The 20,967-nt window shown below is 30.9% G+C and overlaps 2 protein-coding genes across 6 annotated transcripts in view; one reads left to right on the top strand and one right to left on the bottom strand.

Moving 5' to 3' along the window:
• Positions 1-4,008: 4,008 nt before the first annotated feature.
• Positions 4,009-20,776, bottom strand: LOC115889761. 2 transcript variants are annotated; one of them, XM_030909832.1, is made up of 7 exons: positions 20,732-20,776; positions 14,190-14,484; positions 13,652-13,809; positions 11,389-11,579; positions 8,580-8,807; positions 8,228-8,471; positions 4,009-7,109 (listed from the first exon to the last, which is right to left on the bottom strand). In XM_030909832.1, the coding sequence occupies exons 2-7, from the start codon at positions 14,474-14,476 to the stop codon at positions 6,850-6,852; spliced, it is 1,368 nt and encodes a 455-aa protein (XP_030765692.1). In that variant the 5' UTR covers positions 14,477-14,484; positions 20,732-20,776; the 3' UTR covers positions 4,009-6,849. The 2 variants fall into 2 exon arrangements, with proteins under 2 accessions (XP_030765692.1, XP_030765691.1); XM_030909831.1 differs by lacking the exon at positions 20,732-20,776 and adding an exon at positions 14,620-15,068.
• Positions 17,329-20,967, top strand: part of LOC115889759 (zinc transporter foi-like) — a 30,258-nt gene continuing 26,619 nt past the window's right edge. For 2 of the 4 annotated variants that reach the window (XM_030909829.1, XM_030909830.1), the window contains exon 1: positions 17,411-17,667. The gene's annotated coding sequence lies outside the window, so the exon portion shown is untranslated. Of the gene's footprint in view, positions 17,668-17,726; positions 17,782-20,967 lie in introns of all 4 variants that reach the window. The other 2 variants (XM_030909828.1, XM_030909827.1) reach the window with 2 other exon arrangements.

The raw sequence follows: 20,967 nt of genomic DNA on the forward strand, positions 1-20,967 counted from the left end.
TCAAATGGTACCACCATGACTCAAACGTATTAGTCCTTGAAAAAGCTAGCTGCGAGAGCGCTGAAGTCGTGATTACTAAATCCCGCTTAAGATAGGCTGATCATGTATGCAGGATGCAAGAAAACCGCCTACCGAAATCTCTCCTTTACAGTGAGCTTGCAGACGGTAAGAGGAAACCGGGTGTACAACTCAAAAGGTACAAGAATATTTTTCAGGAAAACCTAAAAGGGATACGCATGCAGAATCACTGGGAGGAAGCAGCGCACAATAGAACGCAATGGAGGATTGTAAAATCAGTTAACAACGACAACCAAAAAGTAAAGAGGCAACAAAGTAATGAGATTTTTGAATGTCCAGAGTGCGGAAGAGAGATAACATTACGTATCGGGCTTTTCAGTCACAGAAAAGCTCATGAAAGAAAACGCCTTGAGTAACCACCTTCTAATATGCGTGTCAAATACTGATCAGCGAGTGATGGCAGTAAGTAGGTAACAGTGATTAAATACAGCTTCTGATATACCGCTCATGGTTTTAAGAAGTTTCCAAAATTATTTTATATTTTTAAAGTGTTTATTTCTTGTAGTGTCATGATATACAGGGTGTGACATAACGTTCGCAACAAATGGACCTTTTTTTATTATTGGAAACATTTATGCATTTCAGAAACTTTCTTCTTTCATATTATGATCCAGTCATAGGTCGTGTTATAGCCTATAATATAACAGTTATACAGGGCCCTCCTAGGAAGTCAGTGGTAAACCAAACGTATTGCCTTTTTAAATGGGATACACGCCGGTATAGTCATCCAGATTAATTCTATTAAATAGAATTAATCTGGAATCAGCGATAAATTTTATCGTTGCGATCATTTATGTATATATTTTTCAGATCTAAATGTATGTTTTTTAATTGGGAGCTGAATAAAACTGGCGCACAGTGGGGTATTTAACACCGATAGTTGATCGAAGTTTTTTTATGTAGACCTTATATAAATTATTGCTATTTTCAATTAAAGAGGAAATAATATGAACAAAATAAAGGAAGCATGCATGCAAAAAAAGAAAGAAAAATCACTGTTCCAGTGTTTCCACGGTCAATGCCACTAATGCCGCACTAATCAATGCCACTTTGTAGCCCGACCCGGCCCGGCTCGAGAAGAAGTAGGTTTTGTAAGTCCGGCCCGGTTTGTGGAAAGTTAAAACTTTAAACTAGTCCGGCCCGGCCCGAACCATTAAAATAAAATGATCAAAATAAAATTACAAATATACGTATGTATACGCAAAATAAAAAAACGTAAACATAAACATAGCCTAAAAATACCTGTTATAATACAAGGTGTCTCAAGAACATGCACAGAAGCAAAGTTGTGTTTTTTTAAAGTGCGGAACCGGCCCAGCCCGGGGCCCGACCCCTATTGACAGTTCGAGACCGACCCGGCCCGAGGCCCGGGTTCGGGCCGGGCCGGGCTTGAGGCCCCTTCGGGCTACCCGGCCCGTGCAGATCTCTACTACTAATGCTACGACTGATCCACGACCAGTTCCCATACCACTAAAGCCGCTACTAATGCCAAATTGTGCTATACTGCTAATGGCACTAATGCGATCGCTTTGTACACAACAAATGCCATCGCGGTTTACACCTCTCATTAGTATATCACTGATTTACAAATTAAGGAAACCAAAAATGTTTTTCTCATTTTATCAGCAAAGTCGCAGTATTTTACTGTATGAAAGCCCAATGTTTACTAAGTAAAACGTATATAGACAATATGCTGAATTCTTCGAAATGCGCAACCAAATCTCTAAGTATAATAAAAATGTCACAAATTTAATCAAATTTTCTGAACGCCTAACTTTTAGTTGCAAAAAAAATCGTTAGTATAGAGAATATCAAAATAAATAATATGTTTTTGTAGAATACATACCTACCTGCAGCTTGCTGAGCTATTTTCAATCAAAACAATAATATAAACGTAAAAGGAGCACAAGAACAACAATAAATTATAATTTTAAACATAAAATTTAGCCATTTACCTCTTATCTCTGAGAAGTAACAACTTTGACGTTTCGTTGAAACAAATGAATGCAACTAAACATACCCATAGCAACGCCATTCATGACAGACATGATTTAACTTATCATTTATCTTTTTTTGGGAAATCTTAAAACACATTTGCTTTTTCGAATTTCGATCACCTTTTTCATGCTAATACTCCACCGTGATGGGGGCTTAAATTTTGGGAATTAAAAAAAAAACAAGTAATCTACTTAACTCAAAATTTTGTTGGTGGTCTACAAATACAATAAATATATCAAGTTTCCTGTTCCACATCTTCATTCACCCGACAAATAATATGAAAGTATCGATTCTATATAAAAAAAGGTAAAATAAAAATGGACTTGAAACACAAATGGATTCACCGTAATAGCTTATTTTTAATATACCTAGTAAGTTACAATGCTAAATATATGTCCTTACAATTAAAAATAGTATTTACCTAACCAGCATTTAAAAAATATAGAATAAAACATCGTTTACAATTTTTGACTCTTCTGGCTCTGACTATGTAAAAAAAGTTAAAATACAAATATTGGCAATAATAGCTTATTTCGAGTACAGTCTGTCTATCGGGAGAATCCCTGATAGTGACAGTTGCGTCTGTCATATTAATTAATAAGCAAATTGTAGTTTCTGTCATTTTTTTGGATGTCATCGGTCAAAATCTTCCCCGACTCCTTGGACAGACATTATATGCAATTTTAATGCTGACTACATTACTATCATTACAACTAGTGTATTTATCTATCTAACATTAGTTATATCAAACATTTCATTTACCCATTCTATAAAATTCTACCAAAACCAGATATTGTACTTACTTAACATAAGTAATATCTATTAAAGGTGTATGGCCTTATAATGAATAAGAAAACTATTAAGTAGATTTTAGAATAGTTTCTATATACAAGAATACACATTACGAACGTCAAACCTGAACGTAATTAAAGTAAAGAATATACAGGGTGCCAAATGTGAATTGGAAAGTTAAGTTAAAATACAATACAAAAAAGTAACACAATATCGACTAGGGAATGCAATCCCGCAAATGCGGGATCCCTCTGAGATTTCGCGGGTTCAAAGTTGCGGGATTTACCGTGCGGGATCACAACCGCTTTGTTCCGGGCCGATGCGTCGATGCTCGGAACCCGAGGGATTCCCCTTACAGTTTGGCTATTAAAAAAAGTGAAACAAACAGGTTAGTTGTTAGATTTCTTTCTCTTTCTGGTATGTGCCTGTATGTGCGTAAGTGAAGAAAAGCGGTTAACTAGTACGTGTGGACAATTTCGTCAAATAAACTGCCGGACATAATTATCGGGACAAGCAAAATTTTAGGGTAAATTTAAAGTTGAATATCTCTTGAACTACAAAAGATTTTGGGATGCGGTTTGGACTAGGTTTTAGATGCATCTATTGTGATTAAGATGCTATGTGGTTTTCGAAAATATTTTTAGTGAATGCTCGTATACAGGGTGTTTTATAAGAGTGTGAAAATTCGGTCAAGAATCTTTTTTACCGCAAATTTACGAAGTACGACTAATCTGTATTGAAATTTCAAAAAACAATTTGATCGCTTTTTAATTTTTTTTTGTTTTATGGAAAATACGATATTTTTTCGAAAAATATGCATTTTTAGTCATACGTATTGTCCTAAATGGTACAAAAAGATTTGTACATTCTGCATATTCCAAAAAATTATTGTAATAGAGTGTATCTAAAAGCAGATAACAATCAGAATAATATTTTTATTTATAAAATAAGTAGATAAATTATAATAAAATTTAAGCTCGAATTTAAGTTTATTTAATATTAAATATATTTTTTGAATACTCTGTACACATCGGTCCAAATTTCTGTACAGCTAGTTTAAGATACACGCTATATCAATATATTGTGGGCCTATGCAAAATGTACAATGCCTTTTGTACCATTTAGGACCAAATGTATGAATATTGTTTACAGTCCCGCAATTTTGCGGATTTGCTTTAATCCCGCGGGTTTGCGGGATTGAGATTTTGGTGCGGGATTGATTCCCTAATATCGACCAAGAAAAAAATTATTCGTTGAAATGAAAATAAACTACATCTTGAGTGTGTTTTTTTTTTTAATTCCTTTCATAATATAGTGAGTAAAATATAGGGTTGTATTTTAAAGAGTATCCCAAAAATAAAGAATTTTGAACTGAAATCCGGACTAGAAACTAAAATTCAGACCATATATTTTGAATTGATATTTGAAACTTTGTGTTAAATCAATTTTAATCTTCCCAATTCCACATTTAACAGCCTCTATGCAGGTGCGGATACAGAAATTTATTTTAGGGGGGGGGCCCAAATAAAATATAATGCAAAATATGCCTTTTAGGGCACCATTTTTAACCCAAAAGCCTAATATTTAACCCAATTTACAGATTTCAGGGGGGGCCCAGGCCCCATGGGCCCCCCTCTGTATCCGCCACTGCCTCTACGCCTCATATAAGGATGTTAATATTTACACCTTAAAGTGCGTATTGCTAATATTTACAATTCGTGTATCTTTTTGATGAAACTAAAAAATATAAACAATCTATATAAAATTTATCGACGAATACCTTATCAATAATTACATGTATTTTTCAATAAAAAAATAATTCAGACACCTAATATTGTACTAATCATCTAAATATAGGATATTCATAGTATTTTTAATAATATACTAAAATATTTTAATTTTGGATGCATAGGATAAAAAGTAAAAATAAAATAATCTATTTACAAATAATTTACATAAATATTCATTCAATTATTATTAAAATATAAATAAAATTAGACACAACTAAAATTCCATAAAAATATTCAAATACATTACAGGGAGACGCACTTGAATCAAATTTAACAAATACCCAAGCAATTTCAAAAATATCATTATAAATGGACAGGGCCATTCAAACATATTTTCAAATTAAAATTGTATATTTTTAAACAGACAGTTATGGCGACAAATTATTAAAATGCCTTTTAAATATGTAAAAAGTGTGATCAAATGACAAGATATAGTCTAAAAACGAATAATATAAGAGTTGTTTGATATTTTGTTATCTATAACCTGACTTTTTTAGCAGTTTAAAGGCATTTTAAATAATAATTTTATAAAAATATCTAATTTAAAAGTACATTTATTACATAAAAGGCTAAACGTAAAATCCGTCACAATAAAATTGCCGTTTTTAAAATTATTTACAACTAATTGACTATAATACAGCTAAAAAAATTCCGATAATATAAAAAGTTGATTACGAATGCAACATATACAACAGTAGAAGTTAAAAAAATAATTTAAAATAATTTAAAAAAAGACTGTTAAAAAAATATAAGACTAGAATATATCATATGATCGAAAAAGAAAACGGTGTCACAGTTCAATTGGAAATGAAGATTGCTGTCGTTTCCAGCCAACATGACGCTGTTTTTTCGACCATACCATATTACAGATATTACCTAATTTTGCTTTCTTAGCAATGTATATGAAGAACCAATGTATGCTCGATTTAAGTAAAATCATAGAATTAATTTGCTAGAAAATATCACATTTGTTAAAAATAAATAATTGTAAAGGTTAAATGGACAAATTCATATACTTCTTATGAAAATATAGAATTCATTTGCCACCGTGATATTAAAAATAAAATAATAATGTTATTTGATAAAAATGTTTCATACTTTATAAAGATTCGATTATAATTAAAACATTAGAAAAGTAAGAGATATTCATTACTCTTTATTATAACAGACAACTTGTATCAGATAATATTCAGTTTTAAAAAGTAATTTATATTTTGTCGACCTATTTTGCAGTCTTAAGTTGTATATTAGATGTAATAATATAAAGATTCTGGATAATATGAAGCTATTAAAAACTAAAATCAATGAATTAATCGAGAAGTTGCTATTCTGTAACATCTTTACTTTGACACTATATGATTTTATACTTCTAAATATTATATGTTACAGTTAAAGTCCGATGTCCGGTTAATGTCGACATTAACATGTTAATGTTTGGGTTAGGTTATATTTTTGGTTGTTTTGTTGTGTGTTATTCTCGAGATTAACCGGGTAATGTCGACATTAACCGGACATCGGACCTTAACCGTATCATATATACAGTTTAGTGAGTCTTGAATAAAAAAAATCGAGCCCTTTGTTTAAAAATTTGTTTACTTTTTGGCCAAAAGGCCAAGGTGCAAACTGTTCTAAAAATAATTCTATTAAATAAAACTGTACAGGGTGTGCTATAAAATTCATAACAATTTGAAAAAAATATATAGAGTTTTTAAGTTACCCGAATATAATTCGGACCACCCTGTATACTATTATACAGCATGCCCAAAAACAAATGAAATACACGCTGACGTAGTTCTGTATAAACTTTTCTTTAACAACTGAATAATAAAAAAAATATAATTTGTTGCGATCTTTATAGCACACCCTGTATTGGAACCCTTATAATACATTATATAAGTACAAAAAGAACCGTGATTTGTTCTACGAGACAATTGCATTCACCATCAGACAGTGTATTTATATTTCAAATGTACTGGATGATAAGATAAAAAAAAAGATGTTATAATAGGCGTAGAACGTTATATTGTAGTTTTCACGCTTAAAAAGGACTTCAAATAATTCGAGTTCAGTTATTAATGTCACGATATAGTAAAATGAAGCGTTATTTTACGCGTAGTATATTGTCGTTCCTACTCAATCACCCAGTACATCCGATTTAAATCCACCTGCGAAAGTCGAGCGCCTATTCTCTCTAACTATAATCCGTTTCAAACCTGTCATCGTGTTGCCAACCTTTATTACTTAATTTCGGGGGTAGTTTTTTCTTATCCAATAACTTTTTTGGGCCGCCTTGGGTTCCTCTGTTTTTGTCTTTGTCTCTCCTACTATTTTCGGGGTTTTTGTCGCTTGGTGACTTGGTCGTCCAACCGCCAGTCTCGTTCTTAAAGTCAGTCGGTCGGGCTTTGTTCAATCTGACACCGACACCTAAAATAGGACGACCCGTTTTTCCTCCTGTAAGTATTTAATAATATAAGTCATATGTCGTTAGTGAAGCGTGTTAACTTGATAACTCCGTTAATCAAATAAAACGTTTAATACATAATTTTTACGTTAAATTTTTAACGAAATATTGAGTTTGAAGTATATGAATATACTTGCTACATGTGTACTTATTTTTTTGTACCGTTTTTTTTTGCTCTCCTGTAAAATTAGGAATAATGGTGTCTTTGATTAACATATTTTACCGACGATATAATATATACTGTGTGACATAGAAATTGCTACACGTAGTATATGCTTAGCTATATTTATTTTATCGGCTGATTGCCATGAAGTGTAGTTAAAAAATGTAGTAACATTTTTATCCCTGTTTGTTTACAAATAACCAGAATCTAGAGATGGGTTGTTATTTAACTACCTGTTATTTTGTTATGTTATTTTATAACGGTTATTTAGAAATAGCATAACGTAACCGGTGCTACTTAAGTTCAAAATAACAGATATAAAATAACGTAGACATCGACTGCTCGTGATATGAAGTCGGCGCTCTGCATCGCCACGAAATTCTATGCGCCTCGAAGCAATTCCAAAAAACAACTATATGAAAAAACTCAGTTGTTTCGACAACCATCGATAACGGACAGCGAGATACAGCGGAGTGGGGAATGCGCTACGGCGAACGTTGCTGTATCGGTCGATGGTCGTGCTGGACTTGCAACAGCTTAAAAATAACGTATATAATAAGCAGTTATTTTTTAACCAGCTGTTGGGCTCGCAACGGATTGGAGAATAACGTATTGAAAATAAGTAGTTATTTTAAATGCGTTGTTTATTAACCTGTTACGAGCATAAGCAGAATTGGAAAATAATTTTTTCGCTTGGGTCGCTTGTTTCACAATGTCAGTGATTATTATTCATATTTTTCCCAACTACTTTCCAAAATATTAATAAAATATATTTACATTTACTAGGTTTTGCAATTTCTATGTCACACAAGTATTAGTATTAAAATAAACACAAGTATCTAGAAAATCACAATTAACTAGATGTTTTTTACACAAAAATATCCCACAACAAGAGATCTCTCGCAAGCTACTTTGGAAAATAATATGTGTAATTAAAAAGCATACCTTTTTTAGACTGATTATCCTTTTTGTTAGCTGAGTTGAAATTTTTACTATCTTCTCTATTACTACTACTACGACTACTATAATCAGATATATTTCTTATTGATCCTGCGTCAGATACGCTGTTTGAGAAAGAATCGCTTCCGAGATCTGACGTAGAAAGTTGAAGTACGTTCACGGCGCTTTGATAAGAATCCAGCTTTTTATTATTCTGTATTGTCTGAACAGTGAGTGCTCCATGATTTCCCTATAAAATACAATCAAATAAAATATTTGAGAAAATTAAATTACATTTTTTTATTGGTCAAATTATTTCTAGATCATATTATTTTTGATTCTATGGTATTTAGTTTACCTGAAAATAAGCCATTGCCTGATCTCCTAGCTGTTCCACATAAAAGTTATGAATATCTGTTGGCAATAGAGTGAATCTTGTATTGGCCACCTCCAAAGATAATAACAACCACAGTTTTCCTTCCCTAGATAATTTGTCCTCAGAGCAAAGAAGATCTCGAACTTTTACCAAAATTTCACTAATTTTTTCAGGATTTGTGTTCTTTATAGAAGCTCCATTTAAATTAAGCTAAAATATGTTAAAAATGAGGACATTTTAATTTAAAAATGTCAAAAATACTTTAAAATTAAACAAGCTCAATGTATATGAACCAGAGATATAGAGGTATCGAGAATGAGCTTTGGGGAGTGCGCATCCAAAGATTTTTATATATGTGATGGTGGCCGCTATCAGAGCCGATATGTTCGCGCTTAGGCATCGCTTAGGTCTGCAGGAGAGATCAATAAGTAATAATAACAGCTGATACTTTTTTGTTTGTTATTCCGAATTTTTAGGTTTTTTGAGATTAATTTGCCATGTTATATTATTTTTTAGTTTATTTTTTTTTTATTTATAGACTGATATACGGATTTTGTATTCTTTTGAACTGTTTATATTATGTCAACTTAAACTAGGAGATGCGAGACTTTGCCGTTGGTGGGAAAGCCCTCAGTTGGGTGCGTAAGAAATATATATTATATGCACTTGCTCAGTGTGCTGAATTATGATAAAAATTGACTTTAATAATTGTTTACAGTAATTATATTATTTACAGCAGTCTCTGCTTCATCGTCTTGATAAAAAGGCCATTATGCATGTGTAATATCGTCGGTGAAATGTGATAAACTGCTAACTCCATTATTCCTAATTTTACAGGAGAGCAAAAAAACGGTACAAAAAAATATGTACACATGTAGGAAGTATTTTCATGCGTTAATATGATAAAGAGATAAGAATTTTATTTGATGGGGAACAATAAAACTCGATATTTCGTATTACATCATTTTTTTCAGACACAGTAGGGAGATAGCAGATATTCGTCTTGCAGAAATAAGAAATAAAAATATACTTCTGGAGATAGCAACTTTTATTGTTTGAAATTTTGAAAATGGAGTTGAATATTAGATTCTTAGAGGTGGCTTTCGGCCTGATCCACTGCGACCTTCTCAGATCTATTGTGGTCCGAGTTGAATATTACCCAAACAAAATTTAGAAATAATCAATTAAATTTAAAAAATATGATATTCCTAACCATATACAGGTTTATAATATCGTCGGTCTAGAACTAAAACATACAAGTCCAAAAACGAGTAAATTTTTAATGCATTTTTAAAGAACTGAAGTAGCAGCATTTTAGACTTAATGAATATGAAAATAATTTAAAAATTAAACTTATAATTCTTAGAAGGTACGGTAGAATCGTTCCATGCTTATCCTAATTTTTATACAACGCGAACGGTAGTAGACCGAGCTTGGAAAACAGTGCGTGATTTTATTAAATTTTTATTACTTTTCTCCTTATTTTTTTAATTTTTATGAAAATTATGTATCATTTACGTGAAAAAACGTTGAAAAAAATAAAACTGATTAGGTATTATGAAAATTCTTGTACAAGTAATGGGTTATTTAAACTGTTTATAGCACGCCGATGAATTGCTTGTATATAGAGAATTTCGTTTTTCCCCTTACCCTTTACGGATACCCCGTATTTACAGAATGGATCGACGCAGGGTCGGACTGGCCATATTATATATTTTACTATTAGGGGGGCCCCAGTCTTCGCGGGCCCCCTTTATAATTCATTATTTATTCTTAACAATATTTGCTTTTGCATTGTATTATGGCATTTGCATTGAATTGGTTTACCTTGCATTAGGGTAGTTCCCTCATTTCTATACAGGGTGAGTCTTAAATAAGTGCAAATATTTTCAGGGCTGTAAATCTCGAAAAAGAAACATATAATATTTTCTCTTTACCGTTTTTTTCAAATAAATCCAAAACAACCGAGTTATTTCACTTTTAAAATTTCCAATTTTTTGCTATAATTTTGAGAATCATTGGATTTTCTTTCTTGTAAATTTAATATACTACCTATGTTGCCATATTACAAACAAAGTATGTTTTTAAATTAAAAAAATTTCTAAATATTTTTTTAAAAAAATTACAAATTTTCAAAAAATATATTTCACGCAAAAAACCTCATAGTCGTGTTTCTTGGGTCCAAATATACTACCCTAAAAATATTTGCACTTATTTAAGACTCACCCTGTATATAAAAGGGAAAAACTGACCAAAACGTAAGGCAAAAACATACGCAAAAAAATCCACATGGGCCCCTCCTTACATTGCCACACGGGCCCCTTTGGCCTAGTGCGACCCTGGATCGACGTACTGTACTAAAGAAACATACGAGTAAGAATCCGTGTTTGCTTTAGGGTGAGCGTAACAGAAATTACGGAGATAGCAGCATTTCGGTGGCTATTTCAGATCACTTGGAGTTAGCAGATATTATTGTGTTAAAATAGCAAATTTTCTTTAATGGGAAAAATGTATTTGCTTTCCCAACTTATAGAGTATTTCTTTTCTCTTTCTAATGGTATAAAAAACTTATTAACGTAAAAATCTCGGACAGGCTGACGGAAACGCCAGCTACATCTCGGACATGTTTTGTGCCATAAGGTTGCGCATCTTCATATGATCAATCAAGATAATACATAAGAAACTGATAGTCACTATTACTTTCTGACCTCCCCCTGTAGACCTAAGCGGAAACATGATTAGAACTTTTCTCCTACCTCTCTATCGCTGACATGAACAAACAGAATAATACCTGCATCGCAAAAAGCTTTAAATCTTCTATATGTTTTAATTCCAATAACATTTCAAAATAAGTAAATAATGGAAGTATCAAAAATCTAAAAGGTTCTCCTCCTAAAGATCTTAATTTGTTATAAACATTTCCCATCAGCTGAATACTATTTCTAAATGCAATTATATTGGAAGACATCATTTGCTCACGGTCTGGAAAATATTTTAATATATGAGTAAAGCTAGAAACATACTTTTAACATAGTAGAAGAAAAAATGTAGTTCCACTCTCCCAAATATTTTGTTTGGTTTGGTTTGGTTTGGCAAAATTCAACAAAATTCGGTAGATTGTTGGCAGCAAGCAGAGCGCTTCAGTTGAGATTTCTCAGTTGAGCTGCGAGAATCGAGCGTTCCGTCCCAGAACAGAGTAGGATTAACGAAAATGAATGCGATTGTATAGATTATACAGAGTGTCTCAGAAATAAGTGCAAGTATTTTAAGAGGTGGTAGATCTGACCAAAAGAAACATATTTTCTCTTTACCATTTTTAAAATAAATTGATCATAACCGAGTTATTTAACAGCTCGTTCATAATCGAGCGAATGTTCGCTCGAGTTATCCCATCACTAATGTTTTCCATCCAGTGGCGTAGCGTAGTCCACTCGCGCCCGGGGCGGAGAGCCTCTATGAGAGAGGTTTGCCGCCCCTACAGAATTCGTCCGCCGCCTTTATAACAATTTTTTGTCGCCCTGTAGGTACCTGGAAGGTCGCCGCCCGGGGTGGCCCGCCACCTTCGCCCCCGCCTTACTACGCCACTGTTTCCATCCATACTAGTTGTTTTTTGGAATTACTTCGAGCAGCATCGACTTTCGTGGCGCGGCGGTGCAGAGCGCCGACTTCGTTTCACGAACGGTCGATCTCTACGTGTCGTTATTTTATATCTGTTATTTTTTAGAAGTAGTAACGGTTGCGTTATGTTATTTCTAAATAATTGTTATAAAATAACAGATAGTTAAATAACAACCCATCACTATTACCTAACATTAGAAATTAGAACTCCGATAGATAGCAGATCGATGTATTTAGTTTAGAGCATCATTTTATCACTTTAGCTAACCAACTTAACAACGCTTCATTTCACTGCGATTCTTGACAGTACTACACTTACGTGTATTTGGCACAAAATACATTCATATACCATCTAAATTATTTAGGATTATTTTTTGAGAATTTAAACTCCTCTGTTTTTCTATCTCTCTTTTTGTGAATAAACACCAAAATGATATTTCTATTTGAATTATAAAAGTATTTTTACAGGTTTACCTTACATTTGCCTATTTTTTTAAATTTTGTCAGAGGTTTACTGTTCTGAGTAAAAGCTCAAATGAATTGGATAACCTAAAAATGCCATCAGCTGATCTGTTTAAATGTAGGTCAAACGTTGACTATTCACATATCTAATAGAAAGCGCTAATTCTGAACTGCTTAAAAGCTGCTATAATTGTTCATTATTTAGTTTCATTGTTTCAATTTACTAAACTGTAAAAAGGGTATTTAAAATATAGACGACATTGCACTATACTTAATAGTAATCTACAATGATTAAAAAATCTAGTATTGTTTTTTTTATAGAAATTTAATAATGTGAACTTATAAACATACAGAATGAGGATAACGTAGAAGGGAACACTGCATTCTCTTAAAGCACTATAAACAAACTTCCGGAAACTGAAAAAGGTTTTCAATATTTTCCGGAAAATGTCAAGAGTTAATATAAAATTTTAACATTTTTTTGCAAAAAAAACCTCATGGACGTGTTTCTGAGGTCAAATTACATTACCAGTTAACACACTTGCACTTATTTCTGGGACACCCTGTATAATGTTGAAAACAATTTAATGTCTAACAAATTTGGTAATAAGTTAGAATTAATATGTTATATAGTATTCCAAAATCTGTATATTTGAAAATAGTAAATAATTTCAGTAAATAATTATCGAGAAAATATTGGATTGGAAATGACTGTCAATGAGTCCCCAACTAATTTTGTTTGTTAATTTTTTTAATTTCCAATCCAACTCTGGCGCCGTTTTTTTAATCGAATTGTACTATTGCTTACATGATAGGTAAAAATATTGATTATTATATTATACAATGATCAAACCAATTTTTTTTTATTGTGTACTCATATTTTCCTAAATTCATCTCCGGCAAGTGTCCCACTACACTTTGTCCTTCTACTATGCTTTTATCTTTCTGTTTAATATGAAATAAAAAAAACTTACCTTCAAAATTTTCTTGTAATTTCGTAATCAACAATGATCTGAGATTATTTTTATGAACTTCCTGACTTGAAAATGATTGAGCAGCAAATAGGTGCACTACTTTGCTTGAAAAATCCTCATCTGTTAGACATAATTCATGTATTAAATCATAGCTTTTCCTAAAAAAAATAAGGTCACATAATGTATTATTTATAGAATGGAAATAATATAATAAAACAATAACTATTTTGTAAAAACAGTTAAGTTTTTTAATTTAATACAATAAATTTTTTACAATTTTTATATAAAGTGAATTAATAAATATAAATACACAATTACATAAAAAATTAAATTATGTAAATTAAATATCAATATTCGATATTTTACGAAATAACAAAGACCCGATTCTGTAAACATATTTCCTGTCTAGTGACTTATCAATTGTATACAAACAGCCTAGGCTAGAAAGGAAATTTCTTGCGACGGAGCTTACAGAATCCCACTGCAGTTTAACTAGTAAATGTAATTATAAACATTGCTCACACTGTAAAATACTCACTCAACGTCGTCAGAGTTTCGACATTTTTCGACCCATATTTCTGTGATATATTTCATCTTCTGATTAAACTTAATACCATCATCTTCTAGACTTATTACTTTAACAGCATTAATCAGATCAGAGAAATCTTGTGGTACATCTGTATAGTACTTGTTTTCATCATCAATTTCATTAGTATTTAAATGTTTTGACGCTGAAGGGCTCGGCATTTCGTCTATTCCGGGTGTGTATTTGTTTGGTGTGTTTAAATTTAACCAACCTCTTCCTCTACCGACACCGCCAGACATATTTATAACTATAAAATATATTAAGTTGTATAAATATGTTGATTACTACTACTACAAAGATGATAAATTAACAGATATCCCTCTATTATTGATAAATTAATATACAATATTTAATTTTAGAGAACATTTCTGTGATCACTAACCTCTATCCCCTGCCAGACAAGAACAGGAAAATCTATTTTATTTACTTTTTGATCTTTTTCCAAAAGCACATGATTGGCCTGAAAAAATAAACTTGATGGTACCATGTTGGTACTTTCTTCCTAAATTTGTTCTGTGGTCACTTATACCAATAATTTATATATGATGTACGGCTGTATCTGTGTCAAAAATGTATTAAAATATCGATATCGATTTCGTTCCCTTTTGTTAATAAATAGAGGAGTGCTTTTTAAACTAAATTAATCAAAACTTGGGCCAAGAATAGCTAACGTAATTATTAGTTTACCGTTCTTGTCCTTGGGCAGATCATGACAGACCATGAGATCATATATTTATTATTTTTTATGGTATGTTTTATACACTTCTTAGTTCTCTCCAACTATTAGCTATGGTTAGCTTGTAGAATATACATCCTTTAGAAAAAAGAAAAAAGTAAAAAATTGTTTTGACACTTTATAGAAGTGAAATCAGTGCCTTCTATTAAAAGATCAGCCTGCGGGCGAGATTTATGACGTCACGCTAGTTAGATATAACGGATTAATAAATATGTTGTAGAATACATGGAAAACATAATTATTCCTCAGATTTTTGGTTTGTATTTTAAAAATGATATAGTTTAAATGAAATATACATAATATACAGTTAATAACTACAACATATATACCTATTTATAGTAATAAATACTTTGGCAAATAAACTATGAACCATACAAATGCAGCAAATGTTTTACAATGTACAAATAATGTATAGGTACATAAGATAATGGGTAAAATGTAAATATATTTTAAATTTTGGGGTTTGAAAATCGATCTAATTTAACAAAAAACATTTAATATCTACTAATAGTGATGTATTATTATTTGCATTCACAAAATTTATATGTATATTTTGCAAGTATCAATGTTCGAAAAATTATATTTACAAATAATACAATATTATCTAAAAAGGCGTCAGCGATGGCTATGAAATGAAGATCGCTGGCATTTTATATGTTAAATTATTCTAAAATTTTTGATTTTCTTGGGATTTTAAGTTCGGGAAAAACTGATTAAGTTTTCATTTGGGTTTTCATTATTTTTATTTGGTTTAAAAAAAACGTTTCGGCTAACTATAGCCTTCACAGTGTTGTGTCATATGAGAAAAATAGTGTCGAATATAATCCAAAAATTACATATACAATATAATTCACACCTCATAATGTTTACTGCAATTAATAAACTAATATAAACTTATCAAAAGATGACCACATATTTTTTAAAATTATTATTCTTAACACTAAAATTATCTACATTGACTATGGAGTACGCAGTAAACATTATGTGCGTGGTGTGAATATTTTATATGCAATTTTTTGGATTATATTCGACACTATTTTTTTCATATGACACAACACTGATGGAGGCTATAATGTTAGCCGAACCGTTTTTTTTTTTACCAAATAAAAATAATGAAAAACCAAATGAAAAATCAATCAGCGTTTTTCCCGAACCTAAATTCCAAGAAAATCAAAAAATTTAGAATATTTAGAATCAAGGTTCAAGAATATCAAATTTTCCAAGATTGTAAAATTCTAGTTAATTATTTTATGTGTACAGTTATTTAGGGAATGTCATCGATGTTCATTTCCAAGCCAACTAGACGCCGATTTTTTCGATGATACGGTATAATTCTTACGTAAAATGTAAATAACATTAGACCAATTAAAACAAAGAAATATGAATTTCTTAGTATTTTTAGTAATACCTTTATTCTTAAAACTTAATTTTGTATTATGCAAATATACCAATTTTATTGTTATTTTATTCATATTGTATTCAGCCATCACTTAAATATTTGATATTAATTTGGTATTATAAATAATCAATACTATTCATTAAAAATTACTGAACAAATATATGTTATGCTTAACATACATTATATATTATCAAACAAAAAAACATTCTTCTTTTAAACTGTATCAGTCTTGTCTTTACAAAAATCTTTTTTAAAATTTGAACTCAAAATAATAATCTTTTTCATGATCTCTAATACACATATTCTTTATTTTTCCCTAGTTCATAATACCTACTTACGTGTTTGAATCTATCGAAGCTGAACCAGCAACACTTGGAGTGGAGACTCCACAATATGAATAAAATAAACATAATTGTCCAGTTTTCATTAATACCATCATGGGAGAATATTATTTTTAAATTTATTAAAGATATTTTCAATAAAATTCTCTTGATTTATAACTCGTACCCACTTTTCTTGCTCTTCCGTACACTTTAGGCTGCCTAGTATAATAACTATCCTTTCCACCAGGAACACAACAAAGATGAGGCATAGCACCAATAACACACTCCACTTAAGCTTTATTGATGAAATGTTAGAGTCTTAAAAAACACACACAAAAATCACGATAAGTAAAAAATGTATGGGCACTTTTAGGTTAAATCACTTGCACAACGTGTAATTTTTAAAATTTCTATTTTTTATGCGAAACCGAGAGTGACCATATATCTGGTAGTAGTTTATGTCACTTCAACACCAAAATAATTAGTTTTTTGCACTACAATAATAAATAATACCAAAAATCAAAGAGTTAAAACCAAAAATCAACCGACAAAATATGAAACGGAATCTAACCCAATATCTAAGTATGTACAGCTGATGAAGTAAACAAAAGTCCGCCCTTAGGCTGATCTTTTAATAGAAGGCACTGGTGAAATTGTGAAATATCGAATCTTTTGTCATTGGTCTATGGTAGAAGCAGGGATAGAAGTTCTAAATAACCTAAATTGGTAAGTGTCTGATTCTGTGGTGTAATTTTTTAATCTTTTTAATTATTTTGCTTTTCGGGTCCGGGTCATTTAACTTTAATTTCTCGAATTTGTCGATTTGAAATTTAATATATCTCTGTTGATAATCGATAAAATAATTAATGCATTATATTATTAAGTTATAGAATACACAGTTTGTCATACATGCGTTAGAGTTTACAGTTTTCATAATAAAGTTCTAGGATAAAGTTACCAAAAGCTTTATGAGTAAGTAGAGTTTATTTTTATATCACATATAATAAGCTTTTGGTAATTCTCAATTTTAGTTTTCATTGTGATTGTTTATCTTGGTTTTTATGGGCAAAATTTTAAAACTTCTAAGTAGGTATATATTGCATGTTAAATTTGATATCAAATGCTGTTTTACCAATTAAATTTGCTTATTCAGAGAGTTATTTGTTTTAGTATTTGCGTAGGTTTCAAGATTTCTGCTTGTCTGTTAGCTAATTTATTTATTAATGATATGTACTTGTGTATTCATTAACATAGATTCTGCTATGGATTTTGCTGAACTGCTATCATTAAAGTAATAATATGTTCTCTGTTTTGTTCTTTTAAAGAATTTTGCTTTAAAATTATGTCCATGAACTATATATTTCCATCATAATAATTATGATAACATACAGAAATGAGCTCATGTAATTTAAGAAATCAGAAAATATTATCTATCTTCCATTTGAAAGTCCATTTGGTATTTTTTTCTAAATTGATACTTAGGTACCCCATATATTTGTAAATAGAATTGAGTATATTTATCTACGTTAGTATCTTGAGTGTTATATTTACGTGTTTATATATTATACCTGTCTATGTCTATATAATTATACATTTAATTTTTTTTTTCTATAATAGTTGAATACTGTTTCTTTTGATTTTTTAAACTATAGTGCTCCTGATAGCTAAAGTACCCGTCAAATAAACCTGATATTTTTAGTTATTAATAATATTTTGCTTTTACTCATAGGGATAAAACCGTGTTTTAGCAACTTAAAAAATAATATTTTTATGAGATTCTCTAAAATTGGAGGATATTCACCTCTCCTGGCAACACCGCTTTGAGCAGCGAGCGGCGGGCGTGAATCCTGTTCCACGGACACCCGAGATTCCTAGAATTCGAGCATAATACAATAGATACGTCTATTGGATAACATTTTAGAAGCCAAGATAGTTCTCGAAGCGTAATTCTGGGTATATAAAGCGGCCAACCCGGTCAGTTTATATATAGTTAAGTGTGAAGTCGTGAAATATTGATCGGCATTGATCGTGGTTTAGTGGTTAATAAATATTGTGTAATTATTACTTTTTATAATAATATAAATTCAAATTATTCCATAACAAAAAAAGGGGATCAGTAGTAGGGGTCAAGCGGATTAATAGGTAAAAATTCAAGCCATCTAGCGAATCTATGTGTCACGGTCCAATAAATTAATTTTAAATTACATGAATCAATTCGTTTAAAATTAACAGAACTGAAAATAAATCAAATAAAGAAACGGTAAAATATTAGAAGTATCAATTGTAATACATTAAACCACCGTCATACATTCTCATGTTGGTTAGATTATACGATAATTTTTTGGCGAGTAAAAATGAATTATTTTATACAAAAAGTTACTATGTTTCAAAAATGCTTTATATTGAGGAATATATATCTTTTGGCAACATTGCATTTGCTTTCTCAACATCACGACCGACGAGCATAAAACGATATAGAAATGTAAAGATCATAACGTTGGACGAAGCCTAGAACTATTTTGGAAATTGCTTGCTTATACCTACTAAATGTTAATTAATTTAAAATTTATGAACCTTAATTCTCAAAAATCATTTATGACACTGACTTAATGCTACACAATTTTGCAAACTAAATTGTTGTGCGCGTTCAGGGAACACAGCAGCTGACCGACCGCTGAGTATTTTGCTCAGCGGCTGACTGCTTTTGCCTGTAAAAAGAGACCGTTTAGGGAAACCGCTTACTCAGCCACTCAGCCGCTGACCGTCCCTGACCTAATTTTAACGCTTGATGTGACATGTTTGTCACATAAATCCATCATAAATCCCAAAAATGCAAGGACATGTAACGCCCATATACGGGCTGCAACAGAATTTATTCCGTTAGACGCCATCATATTGGAGCCTACGGATGAGTCACCACCTCGTCAACAGCGACAATTTTAGCGATTTTTAATAATTTGTTGTGTGTAGTGAATTTTGTATAAACTTTATTACAATGGTGATGTGTTCAGCTTTCAAGTGTAAAAGCCACAATGATAAGAAAGAGCCAGGAGTTGCATTTCATAAGTAAATAAACACTCCACTCCACCTTTTTAGCGTTTTCTTATTGAATTTGGTAATTATTTTTCTGATACTATATGTACTTGATATGTGCTAATCGTCGATACTAGTTTTGAACCTTTTGTTAATATTTTAATACGTTTTTTAATAGTAAATAATTAGTACGATACCATAGTCAAAACATTTATTAAAAATATAAATAATATCCCTTTAAGCAGCTAAGTTAAGAAAAATATATGGCCACGGCACTGTTTGGAGCCATAGTAACAATTTGGTCTCAGGTGTTATATGTCCTTTATTTTTTAGTCATTGGGACACACTGTATTATTGACGATTAAAAAATTTTATGAAAGAGTTAATAAATCTTCAATAAATAATACGTCTAAATTACATATTTTTTATTGAGTATGCTGAATTGATTACTCATAGAAATTTTCGGAAATATATACTCGAAAAAAAAATTTTTACGAACTTGCTGGCGGTGAGCAGTGTATATGTTCTCACCATTATTTACTTTCTTTAAATTTTAATATTTAATTAGTTTTCCTATTAATTTGTCTTGCTTAATTAATATATTTCTTACCCCTAATTAATACCAATATTTTAAGTAGGTAAAAATAATGTAAGTAAGAAACAGTAAAAATGAATGATAATGCGCCTACTCACTATGCGAGACATGGAAATTACTTTCCCACGTAATTTGTATTTCAGTGTCATAGCCAAATTTAATGTTAAATGCCGTGAGTAACATGTCGCGTAATCGTATACACATTACTCTGATTTTGCAAAGCGATATATTGGTTTTATAAGTACTTTTATAAAGTAATATATTTTTTGTTTATTACTTTTTTAATCTTTTATTGTTTCGTGTTATATTTTTGTATAATTGACAATATACAGTTTATATTATTACATTTATATATGTATTGCTATGTTATCTCTTTAACGTAATTCATAAAAAAGGTGTTATACTTACCCTTTTAGATTTTGTTTCAATTGGCATATTATTTTCTTTTAATAATATGTCTTTCTTTAATTATTATTATAAAAAAAGTCTTGGGATACAATAATTTCCCACTGTAACATCTTTTGAAACCAGTAATTTATGTATCTAATATACATAGTTATTGTATATAATTTTATTTATCCAGAGATACTGCCCTTAGCTGAAAAAACCTTATACAGTTCGAAAAAAAAGGCGTCAGCGATGGC

This window comes from Sitophilus oryzae, unplaced genomic scaffold, assembly GCF_002938485.1.
Source record: "Sitophilus oryzae breed Bouriz unplaced genomic scaffold, Soryzae_2.0 scaffold_847_pilon_pilon, whole genome shotgun sequence".
In the NCBI taxonomy this organism is placed as follows: Eukaryota; Metazoa; Arthropoda; class Insecta; order Coleoptera; family Curculionidae; genus Sitophilus; species Sitophilus oryzae.